General features: G+C 35.7%; 3 protein-coding genes across 3 annotated transcripts; 2 read left to right on the forward strand and 1 right to left on the reverse strand.

Annotated features, from left to right (window-relative positions):
- The first annotated feature begins 512 nt into the window (after positions 1-512).
- Positions 513-7,312, forward strand: LOC131594520 (uncharacterized). Its single transcript, XM_058866683.1, has 12 exons — positions 513-639; positions 2,105-2,563; positions 2,641-2,796; positions 2,917-3,066; positions 3,204-3,356; positions 3,470-3,675; positions 3,799-3,888; positions 3,984-4,425; positions 4,581-5,494; positions 5,591-6,793; positions 7,050-7,081; positions 7,259-7,312. The coding sequence occupies exons 2-12, from the start codon at positions 2,124-2,126 to the stop codon at positions 7,310-7,312; spliced, it is 3,840 nt and encodes a 1,279-aa protein (XP_058722666.1). The 5' UTR covers positions 513-639; positions 2,105-2,123.
- A 79-nt stretch (positions 7,313-7,391) lies between these two features.
- Positions 7,392-9,449, forward strand: LOC131622318 (uncharacterized). Its single transcript, XM_058893349.1, has 4 exons — positions 7,392-7,598; positions 7,685-8,545; positions 8,644-9,222; positions 9,331-9,449. The coding sequence occupies exons 1-3, from the start codon at positions 7,421-7,423 to the stop codon at positions 9,219-9,221; spliced, it is 1,617 nt and encodes a 538-aa protein (XP_058749332.1). The 5' UTR covers positions 7,392-7,420; the 3' UTR covers position 9,222; positions 9,331-9,449.
- Positions 9,450-10,339: 890 nt separating this feature from the next.
- On the reverse strand, positions 10,340-12,036 carry LOC131622329 (probable WRKY transcription factor 65). Its single transcript, XM_058893362.1, has 3 exons — positions 11,806-12,036; positions 11,577-11,705; positions 10,340-11,436 (listed from the first exon to the last, which is right to left on the reverse strand). The coding sequence occupies exons 1-3, from the start codon at positions 11,838-11,840 to the stop codon at positions 10,956-10,958; spliced, it is 645 nt and encodes a 214-aa protein (XP_058749345.1). The 5' UTR covers positions 11,841-12,036; the 3' UTR covers positions 10,340-10,955.
- Between the last annotated feature and the right edge of the window lie 629 nt (positions 12,037-12,665).

The raw sequence follows: 12,665 nt of genomic DNA on the forward strand, positions 1-12,665 counted from the left end.
GATTAGAAATAAAGTCATTCATACATGTATACTCTTGGTGAATATCTCATAAGTCACATAATTTGGGTGACATTATTTGTTGATAATACTAGACTATTTTCTGTTTTCAATTTTGTCCATGAAATAGCACTAACATTATTTCACCATATCTTTATGATGTTTCAGCCCAATTGCTTATAGTTGATGCCTCCCATATCTTTGTGCTTTCTTTCGGTTTCATTTGTTTTTACATTGGTAACTGCATCAACATTAGACCTGTCCTTTTCATTCCTGCAGATATGGGACTGCTGCTCCCTATTGACTCTGGCCAGATTTTTGGGATAACAGATATTAAAACGTCTCTTCAACCTTAAATGCTCAGGATACAGCCCCAAGGTAATAAACAGACTGCTTCCACTTTATGCTTCTTTTATGCTTCACTTTATTAGTAAAAAATTTATAAACATAATTTCAGCTGAATTTTTTATTGTTTTACCCCAAGGTTCTGCATCACTTTGTGTCCTGTCATTTTCAGAGTAGCCTGTACTTTCACTGCTGCAGATATGGTAGCAGCAATGCCTATTGACTTTGTCCATAGTTTAGGGAAAAGTTTGTGTACAAGGTCACTTCAACCTTAAATGCTAAAGATACTTCCCCAAGGTAAGATACCTGCAGTTTGTATTTTTTGCTGCAATTATGATTATCTTTATTCGTATGGATATTTGTATGTTACCTTTTCAATGCACGGTCACAACTGCTAGCTTAGTTTTATGGGATGAAACCACTCATATTGAGTTAGTCTTTGCACAGCTGCCTAACAGCCTGCCGTGTATGGTGCAGACTACTATTGTATCTAGCTTGGCAGCCTCCTATCTAAATTTGTGATTACTTCCAAATGCTAACAATATGAACCATATATCATGATTTCTTGAAGGTGATTGGAGTTATATGTGAAAAATAGCAAACAAACCTAACTAGATGACCTTTGTAAAACGGATTACAACTGGCCAGAATTATATGGTCATTTATTTAAAGACAATGTTTGTCACATTAATATTTGTCACTCATTTCTTTACCAGAATTAGCTCAACATACATTGTTTCAATGGAATAAATCTGGCAGCTATATTATTACCAACAATTTGACCCAAACTATTAAATAACTAATGTTACAGTGTAGTAATATTATTGACTTCATCTATTAATGCTATCCCATTAGTTACAGGTCATCTTATTAAATTATCAAAATTATGTTTGGCAACTAACATTGTTTTATTATTAATTCAATAACACATATTCTGTTAGAAACTATCATTATTATATTATTAAATTAAGAAAAAAAACATCACCAGAATTTACACCATTGAACTCGATGCAGCTTCCTGTGCTTTATGAAATTTGTCTTCCAATTGCCTAACCTGGAACTTTGGCTCTTAACAATTAATCATCTGCAAATTGACAAATATCCATCAGCCGTTAGGTGAGTGTGAATAACTTGATGTCTTTAGATTTATAGCCATTTCCAAGTAGGGATAGGCGTAATATTTGAGCGGGGTATGTGTTAGATTTTGTTAAGATGCTTTTGATTTACCATGTATACATTCTGAAGTTATGCACAACAATGAGATTTGGTAGTGTTCTTGCATACATGCTGAAATACTTGTGGAGTGTCTTTCACCATGTTAGCATACATCTCCTGCTATATTTATTCAGAGTTGTAGCTAAAGTAAGAAAACATGGCTGGTTTCAACTTACTGTTGACCATAGACTTTGAATAGCTTTTGTTGTCTTTACAGAGATAATATGGGAATTCCTTGCTGTTGAGACTCTTAATATATAAACCATGAATTAGGTGGTTGGTTTCAGTCTTTATGATGCATCATCTGCAATATCATTTATATTGGTTGGTTATTCCTTTAATGTTGGTAGATATGATTTCTTTTGGAAACTGTCCCATTCATTAAATGTAGAATGTAATGTTCTTTAGTTTAGTATGCCATAAGGTTTAAAATTAGCAAATAGCTGGAAGTGTGGCAGAGTTGATTAATGACATTAATGATAATATCATGTCTTTGTGCATTGACTTTAGACCTATCAACTAATATTATAATATTTACATGATGTAGGGATTAGTTAGTTTGAACGATGGATCGTGTTGAGATTACAACTCCACGGAAAAAAGCTAGAGCAAGACGAGTATTGATTTTGAAAGAAAATCGTTCTAAACGTCCGAGATATAGTACTCACCCACCAAGTGTTATTGACACGGACCATAATTCTCCAACACCAATGATGCTAAGACAACCTTTCTCCGACTTGACTCCGTCATTTCAAAACACGAATTTAAATTCACAACCTCCCGCCGATGGTTCAAAACCTAGCCTATCAAGACATGCTTTTAAAAGAAATAGAAAGTGCAGCCAGATAGACTCATTAGGAAGAAACTTATTGTCAAAGTTTTCTTCAAATTCTACAGTCTACTCAAATGAAGGAATTACTCAATCAACCTCTGGAATTATACAAGAGCGATCGCCGATTAATCATAACATCATCAGTGAAGTTGGAAGTCCTTCTAATACACCAACGTTAGATAAAAAACTTCATGTGATCTCTGTATTATTGTATTATTTATATTATATGATTCTTTGAATTTTTTAAACAGATCATTGGCAATTAATAAACCTGGTAGGGGCAGGCCTAAAACAAATTTTGGAGTTCCCAATCTAGCTTTGAACTTGACCAGAAAATATTCGAGCGTTACCGAAAAAAGTGGAATTCCCTCTGCTAAAGTGACACCGGAATCAAGCTCACAAAAAAGGTACTTACGTATACCTAACTACTGAATTCATATGTAATGAATATAGTTATTGATTTTTTATCCATGTCCTGTTTATATTAATCATATTTTAATCCATTTCTTAAACGTGATTGTACAAAGGGTGCAAATTGACACTAATCAGCACTGTAATTCTGGAGTGAACTCCACAATAACAAATAGAGCAGGCCTGGATACACAAATTGAACCATCTTCTCATGCAACACAGTCGTGCACTACAAACTGTCAGTCTTCCGTCGTAACTTATGAGCAGTATGTTCAAAACCAAGTCATTGATATTTAAGTCACTCTTCTTTTATGTTTCTATATAGTGGAAAGTATAGAACTATAACAATTACTGATTCATGATATTAATCATATTTCCATTTGTTGTATTCTAAACTTAATAGGCCAACAGTAAAAAAACCAGTTAGGGGCCGGCCTCGAAAACAATTAGGAGTTCCAAACCTGGCGTTCAACTTGAGCAGACAGTTTCCAGTCCAGATTAATGAACATCAAACAGGGCCTTCTAAAGGCACACCCGATTCAACCTCGCAAAGCAGGTAAATGGTGTTGCAATGCTATGATTAATGATTTCTGTGAACCAAGTAATAAACAATTACATATCAATGATGAAGGTTGCAATTCTGATATGGTATAAGATTTTTTTTCTCAGGAGACAAGAGACTCCTTCTTCCCATAATATGGATGTCCCTCAATCAAATTCCCAACCTGGCAGTGGTGTGCCTACACCATTCTCTCAGTCCAACCATAAGCCCAACCATCGACCTGAGCCTTCATGTCCAATTTTCACACCTACTGTCAATTTGGATTTTAACAGTGGCTCGGAAGATGATAGCGAAGACTACGACCCTTTCGCAAGTAAGTGTCCTACTTTGTGATTTGCATTATGAGCAAAACAGTTATGACTTATTTATCAAAAAGTTATACAAGTTACCACTCCCTAATGGTTGGCCTAATATATACCTTTCTTTTAATACTTAGCATATTATTCCGAAGATGAAATATGTTCCGAGAATGAAGATATAACAGCACCTTTTACAATTAATGACAATCCCGGCGAAACTTCTGAAGGTATAGCATTTTTACAATATGAACTACGTATGTCTCATCATTTATGACCGTTAACTAATTCTACCCAATGTCTGAAACAATGAGTGCAAATGTAGATTATTACGACATTGGTGACCCTCTAATTGAATGCCGGTATTGTAAAGCAATGATGTGGTATCAGGAGAGGATGCACAAAAGTTCTCATGCAGCTAATCCAAAGTTTATGCTCTGTTGTGGAAATGGGAAGGTTGAACTCCCATTGCTAGAAGAACCTCCTGAAATACTTGCCAAGCTTTTATTTGATCACGATAACTTAGACAGCAGGAAGTTCCAACAACAAATTCGAGTTTACAATATGATGTTTGCCTTCACATCACCCGGAGCCAAGTTGGACAACCGTTTTAACAATGGACGTGGGCCTCCAACACTTAGGGTACAAGGTAAAACATGTCATCGAATTGGGAGTTTGTTACCTCCTGAAGGTCAGATGCCTAAGTTTGCTCAATTATATATTTACGACACCGAGAATGAGGTCCACAATAGAATGCACAGACTAAGGTAAATTTTGTTTCCCTTTAGCTATGCTTCTTTTATCACATACTACTTCACATTTTATAAATGTTTTAAATCTGGTGTGGGGTTTTTCTTAAGCTCCTGTATGATGTATGCTGGTGTGAGCATTTGTGTAATTCTCACTTTAATATCCTGTCTAGGAACAAAGAAAACTTTGATGAAGCCATTGTACAACAGTTGTCTGAAATGCTGTATCAGTGCAATCCTCATGCTAAGAGTTTTCAAATGGCAAGGCAATGGTTAAATAACGGGGATACTCAAAACTTGAAGTTGAGACTAATTTCGGAAAGACCCAGAGATGGCAGAGTATACAATCAACCAACCGTTTCTGAAGTTGCTGCCTTGGTAGTCGGTGATATTGACACGGCTGAGATGAGGGATATTATTATGCATACAAAAGGCGGTAGACTTAAGAGAATCAATGAGCTTCACGCCAGTTACATGGCTTTTCAGTATCCTTTGATATTTCCGTATGGTGAGGACGGTTATAGGCCAGATGTGGCTCATAGAGACTTGCCGATATACGAAAACAGCGTAAGAAACAGGCTTACAATTAGAGAATGGCTTGCTTTTCGCATTCAGAACAGGCTAAATGAAGCGAAGACTCTGTTATCTTCACGAAGGTTATTCCAGGAATTTCTATGTGATGGTTACACAATGTTAGAATCAGAGAAGTTAGAATGGCTTCGAAAAAATCAACCAAAGCTTAGGGTCTGCAAGTACAGTTCTCTAAATGAAGAAGGCGACCAGAGTCAAACCACGGGGTCAAACATAGGTAAAAGAGTTGTTTTGCCATCTTCGTTTGTGGGCGGTCGTAGATTTATGGATCAATTGTACTACGATGGGATGGCTATTTGTAGTAAAGTTGGGTTTCCTGATTTGTTCATTACATTTACCTGCAATCCTAACTGGCCCGAGATTCAAAGAGTACTAGGTCCACTTCATTTGAAAGCACAAGATCGACCGGACATCATTTCAAGAATATTCAAAATCAAGTTTGATCAATTGCTTTCCGATTTAACCAAGAAAGGTGTACTAGGGAAAGTTCTTGCTTGTGAGTCATTTGTTGCCTTTGTCTTTTAATTTATTGTTATACTACTATTAATAGACTAGGATACTGTGCTAATCTTTTTGTAATTAATTTTGCTAGATATGTACACCATTGAATTTCAAAAGAGAGGATTGCCACATGCCCATATATTGATCTTTCTGCATCCTTCTAACAAATATCCAAGACCCGAAGACATTGACAAGATCATCAGTGCGGAAGTGCCCGATCCTGTGACACACCCACGGTTGTACAATCTGGTAAAAAGCCATATGGTCCATGGTCCTTGTGGCTTGGTAAATAAGGACTCACCTTGCATGAAGGACAACAAATGCTCCAAGTTTTACCCCAAGAAATTTCAACCGGCGACAATAGTGGACCAAGATGGTTATCCTGTTTATAGAAGAAGAAATAACGGACACACAATAGAGAAAAATGGTGTAATCTTTCATAGTGGTCATGTTGTTCCTCACAACCCAAGTTTGTTGTTGAAGTACGAAGCCCACATCAACATGGAATGGTGCAATCAAAGTACTTCCATCAAATACCTTTTCAAATACATAAACAAAGGTTCTGATCGAATTTCTGCTGTCATACAAGGTGAAGACAAAGACAACGTTGATGAGATCAAGCAATATTTGGATTGTCGTTACATCTCTCCAAGTGAGGCGTGTTGGAGGATATTTTCTTATTCTATACACGGCAGAAAGCCAGCCGTAGAGAGATTGTATTTCCACATGGAAGGTGAAAACTCCGTATTCTACAAAGACTACGAACAAGTTGGTGATGTTTTACTCAAACCAAGTGTAACCGAGTCAATGTTTACTTCTTGGTTTGAGGCCAACAAAACTTACGAAGATGCTAGATTACTAACTTATGGTGATTTTGTTTCTAAGTTTGTTTATCATAAACGAAGTCGGAGTTGGAAACCAAGGAAGCGAGGGTACACAATTGGTCGACTTATTTGGGTCCCTCAAAGCACAGGTGAATTGTTTTATTTAAGGATGATGCTCACGGTAAAAAAAGGCCCTTTGTGTTATGCAGACATCAAGACTGTGGATGGTAAAAAACATAAAACTTTTAGAGGAGCGTGCTTTGCTATGGGATTCCTACAAGATGATAGAGAATTTGTTGAGGCAATAAAAGAGGCACATGTTTGGGGTTCCGGACTCTTTTTACGGAAATTATTTGTTACAATGTTGTTATCGTCATCCATGAACAGACCAGAACATGTTTGGAGGAAGACTTGGATGTATTTATCTGATGGAATTCTTTACGAACAACGATCATTGGCCGGAGATCAAGGTATCTCATCAATACTAATTCTACACATACTGTTATTAAGTACTTTTATTTATATTTGATTTTTTAAGGAGATTGTCATTTAGGAATGTATGGTTAAACAACAATGCTGGAATTTATACTTATTTATGAAGGTCATTTGTATCTATCATTCTGCACATGCTGCAGCTGACTTAGAGATTAACGGCATGGCTGGAAAATGTTAGTTGACCCTTCATTCTTAGCCATAAGACATATATGTGATCCATGTTTGATATAGCATGGCGGCTGCACGATTTCAACAACAGTGCTGTAAGTATGGCTACAATGTATGGCCAGAATATAGACCACGATGACAAGTCTAATTCTTAGCCACTGTTTTCAACACCATTGCTCTAAGTCACATGAAAACAATTCTTGATATTCCTGCATTTTAATTTACTATCCTGTTATGTAGTTACTTTATAATTGAATATTTGTATCTTTTAGGAATCACCATACAGTAGTCTGCGAGTTTTAGTATATCTTGAGAAATTTACATGACTGTTAATAGGTGGACATTAAATATCTATTTACAGATCGCATATTAATGATAATTTTTTCATTGTAGAACTGACACTAACCGATGCGGAGCTAAAGGAATTGACGTTAATGGCTATTGAATCATTGTTGCAAAACAATAATAAAAGTTTGAAGGACTTCAAACCAATGCCATATCCAAAAGACTATGTTGTTTCCTTTATAGGAAATAGACTTCTTTATGAAGAGCGTCAATACAATGTTGTCGAACAACAACGACTTTTTGCTAATTTATACTCTTCTCTTACAGGTAATTTGACCCTTCTTTATCTTAGTATTAAAATTATACCTAAGTTATGGTGTTAAAATAGTTTTTTCATACTTCTTTTTTTTTAGATGAACAAAGAGGGATTTTTGAGGAAATTATGGATTGTGTAGAAAAGCAACAAGGTGGGGTTTTTTTTTTATATGGATACGGTGGAACCGGTAAGACCTTTATGTGGAACACTTTATCGGCAGCACTTAGGTCTAAGAAAAAAATTGTCTTGCCAGTTGCTTCAAGTGGGATTGCAAGTTTGTTGTTACCAGGTGGAAGAACAGCTCATTCTAGGTTTAAGATTCCTGTCCCTACTTTAGAAACTTCTATTTGCAACATAAACAAAAAAGATGAACTTGCTGAGCTTCTAAAGATGACAGATCTAATAATATGGGATGAAGCTCCTATGGCTAACAAATTTTGCTTTGAGTCTCTTGATAAATCCTTGAAAGATATTATGAGTGGAAGTACACATGCATGTGACAAAATATTTGGAGGTAAGGTTGTTGTGTTTGGTGGTGACTTCAGACAAATTCTCCCTGTTATACCAAGAGGTACTAGATCTGATATTATCCATGCAACAATAAATTCTTCTTATATTTGGGATCACTGTAAAGTTTTGAAACTTACAAAAAACATGCGCTTGCAAGCTGGTGCAACTACTCCAACTACTGATGATATTAGGAGCTTTTCAGAGTGGATTTTAAAAATTGGAGATGGAACCATGTGTGAGCCCAATGATGGTTATGCAAGTATATGTATTCCAGAAGAGTTTTTAATTTCAAACTTCTCCGATCCCATTAAGGCAATTGTTGAGGATACATACCCAGATCTCCTTCATAACTATCTTGATTCCAACTATCTCCAAAGTCGTGCAATTTTAGCTTCAACAATTGAGGTAGTGGATGACATCAACCAGTATATTACAAACCTTCTTCCAGGTATTATACTTACATTTATTCCTACTTTTTTACACTTATTATTAACTCTTTGCCAAATTATGCTTTTATTTAACTTTTCTATTTTTCAACTGTTGTAGGAGAAGAGAAAGAATACTTCAGTAGTGATTCTATAGATAAATCTGATTCTACTAACTTTGATGCATATGAGCATGTTACTCCGGAGTTTCTAAATGCTCTTAAAACTTCTGGTTTACCTAATCATTCCATCAAGGTCAAGGTTGGTGCCACGATTATGTTAATGCGCAATCTTGATCAGTCGGAAGGATTGTGCAATAGTACACGACTAACTGTTACCAGGCTTGCCTCGCATGTCATTGAAGCCAAGATAATTTCTGGAAAAAATATTGGTAACCTCATTTATATTCCTAGAATGTCTTTGTCACCCTCACAATCACCATGGCCATTTAAATTGGTGAGACGCCAATTCCCTATTATCGTTTCCTTTGCCATGACAATTAACAAATCTCAAGGGCAATCTCTGGACAACGTGGGTTTGTACTTGCCGAAAGATGTTTTTAGTCATGGTCAATTATATGTGGCTATCTCTCGAGTTAAATCCAAGAAGGGATTAAAGATTCTTATTCATGACAAGGGAAGAGAACCTATGGATACCACCACTAATGTTGTGTTCAAAGAAGTGTTCCAAAACATATGAGGTCATCCTCTTTTGCTAAACTTATTTTATCATTCCATGGAAAGTTGTCTCTTATTAATTGTTATACCATGTTTTTCACATTTGTCTTTGTATATTATGACATTTTCAGGTTCAAGCATCCTATTCATTTTGAAGATTCATATGGCAACTCTGTAGAATATAAGAAGACAATGCAACACTTTTTGTATTTTTCATTTTATAACAACATTAACAATGGTTTATGAAAAGCCAATTTTGTACTAATATAAATTGCTACTGCATTATAAATTTATCTGTACTACAAGATTCTTCAATTAAACTTTACCTTAACAATGAGGCTTATAAACAATTTTCTATTACCCGTGCGGGAGCACGGGTCTCTGACTAGTTTTATTGAAAAAGAATCTGAGATGAACATGAACCATTTGACCGTTGTGGTTCGATGCGGCCTGTTGTGGTTGAAACACCGTTATAATGCATTATTAACTGTTATGTTATTGTGGTGATGCGGCTGTTGCGTGTGAATTCAGTTCACACCGCAATTGCGGCCAGTTGCCGATGCGTTGCTAACCACAACCACAATATTGCGGCGACATCAAGTGATGCGGTCTGCAATTTGAAACAATGATCATAGCATTTCAAGATCATAATATGTTGATCACATAAAAAGTAAATATCATAAATAAAGTATTTGAATTTAAGATGGTGGTCTCATTATTTGCAGTTTGGACCTTGTCCATGTTGTGGAAGTTCCAACTTCTTTAATCAAAAAAAAGATATGTTTTCTTTGAAGGTGGTTTCACTTATATTGGAGTGCAGTGCAAAGAAACAATATTATTAAACTTTTTCTATTTTGATGGCTTATTTGTTGTGTCTGAATTTGATTGAGATACATCATATAGTTCAAAAAATGCATCATATAGTGGACAATATTTCATGATATAATGCCTAAGAATGATCATATACTTCATATATAATATGTTAAAAGAAAATTTAACACCGGTAAGAGTTTAGTTTATATTAGGTTTTGTTATAACGCAATCACGGTACGATGTGGTGCAATCACACCACGAATCACCACTTATCATACGAGGCATATATGAAAGATTCACAAATCGTCATGATACAATTAACTGCAACATAGTATCTTATGGAGTTCATTCTATTGCTTGTATCATGGATCACACCACGATCTATATGATCGTGCTGCGACTAGAGGAGATCTTTATTATTTTTCTTCTTTTTTTTTCTTCAACTATTGTGTGATTTCCTCACTCTAATTCTTATCATTGTAACTTGTACCATGCAAAACATAGTAGAATTGTAGGTTAGAGTCATTTTGAGAAGTTGCATGATAGTTTTACACTCCTAAAAACTTTAAATTACACAAATTCTTGTTAATTTTGTACTGGCAAAAATTTGAGGAAACGAAACAAAATGACCCATATTAAAATGCGTGGATTTAAAATTCAAGGCCACTCTGAAATTATTGCAAATAAAATCAAAATGTTCAACAAATTAAATCTATTTTTCCACCATTAATATCTACCGGATAAGACTCTAATGCTACCAATTATTGAACCAAACTGCAAGTTATGAACTTATTTGGATTGTAGTTGATAATAATTACAAGCACGTGGAGACAGAATCTCCCAACTGCATATATCCACTTGTATTTTGTTTCTTCCAAACTAAACCCAACAAACCCGGAAAACTAAAAACAAAAAATGAAAAATGTAGAGGTTACGACACGTGTCACAATGAACAATTTGCCTCAACCAGTGGTCCCACACTCACATCGCCGGCACTCCTCCTCCCTCTCCAAAACACCGCCGAACACTCCGGCAACTCCCCCAAATCCGCAAACAGCGACATCTCCTCTTCCCCCAACATCGACACCTCCTGCTCCGAGAAAACCGGACACTCCAAAACCCCCGGCGACGCGATCGCCTCCACTTCCCCCAACCATCCGCCTAACTCATCCGCCGAAGCCATCAACGACACCTCTCCAAGATCCGCAAATCTCTCCTCGGTTTCCGGTTCAGCCTCCTGCTCTGATTCAGAGTCTTTGTTCGATGCAGCGGTGTTGCTTGTATTACGGTAGTTTCTCGGTGGCGGCACGGCATGGTTGTGATCGGAAGTGTAGGTTACAAGTAGCACCGTGGGGTCCACATGGTTCCTTTCCACTTGTTTCCTCGCGGGACAATTCTTTGAACTGCTACATCTATAGTATCCTCTGTTACAAATTTCACCATTAGTACAATTCTACAAGTATCATATATCAAAATTCAACTATATATTTTTTGAGTGCAGTGGTATTTTATAGTTTTTATATACACTTAGAGAATAAGAAGTATGAGAATGAGAATAGAGTACCTTGGATAAGGGGAACCTTTGATGGGTTTTTGACCGTACTTTCTCCAAGCCCATGAATCCGATGGTGGGGTATTAGTCCCTTCCACATCCTTCATTGGAATTTCCACTACTCTTTTCTTTATACCTCTCCTAATAACATGCAAAATCATTTTCAATACTTCAAAAGCTAGTACTATGATTTTGCTTCATGTCACAAAAAATTAATTAGTATAGTGAAAATGAGATTTACCTTTTAGTAGATGAAGAGAGTGATGATCTTTCCATGTTAGAAGAAACTCTCACACTCACATAAGCTTGAAAAAAATTCACTATCAATTTAGAATTAGTTAATATTTGACAACTTGATTAGCCTAAAAGGTGTCGGTGCTATGAGGGCACAAAGTGATGTATATATTGATGATAATATTGGCTTAAAAGGAAATGAAATGAAGATGATTATGGGTTAGAGAGAATGGATCAATTATGATTTATCAACTTTGTTTATTAGGGGAACTTATGACAATTAATTTAATTTAAAGTTTATGTCATTTGAAAGCAACGTTAAGGTTTAATATGTCATTATTTAATGTGAAAATATCTGTAAGGATAAGGCCACTTATTAAAGTCTACTCTCTTTTTGTCATTTCTTGAGTATTCTTCCAATCAAAGATTAGTTTAATTTTGCCTTCGTTTGATTGTCTCATTGTTTAATGTTACTTGTGTTTGATTTTTCTTGGGTACTTTATAATAATGAAACGGCACATCTAGAAGAGTGGTACAAAGTATATAAATAAGATATCGTGCATCATCATGAAGAGATTCTTTTGGGTTAGAGTATAAATCTTGCCTTTCTTACACACGTGCCCTACCTTTTCAATTGATCGTTTTTTAAGTAAATGATTTTACTTGAGATACTAGTTGTAATTGTTAACGTTGTAAAAAAAGGGAAGACATGTTTTCTCGTGATTAGTCCAAAAAGAGATAATTCAAGAAAGATGATTTATTTAAACGACATTACTTTATCCATTCACGAGATGAGAGTCAACACATTGAAAATTTAAATTTCTTTTTCTATATTAAGTTAATTGCATATAGTGTTTCATAAGTGAA

The sequence above is a fragment of the Vicia villosa genome, linkage group LG1 (genome assembly GCF_029867415.1).
Source record: "Vicia villosa cultivar HV-30 ecotype Madison, WI linkage group LG1, Vvil1.0, whole genome shotgun sequence".
Lineage (NCBI taxonomy): Eukaryota > Viridiplantae > Streptophyta > Magnoliopsida > Fabales > Fabaceae > Vicia > Vicia villosa.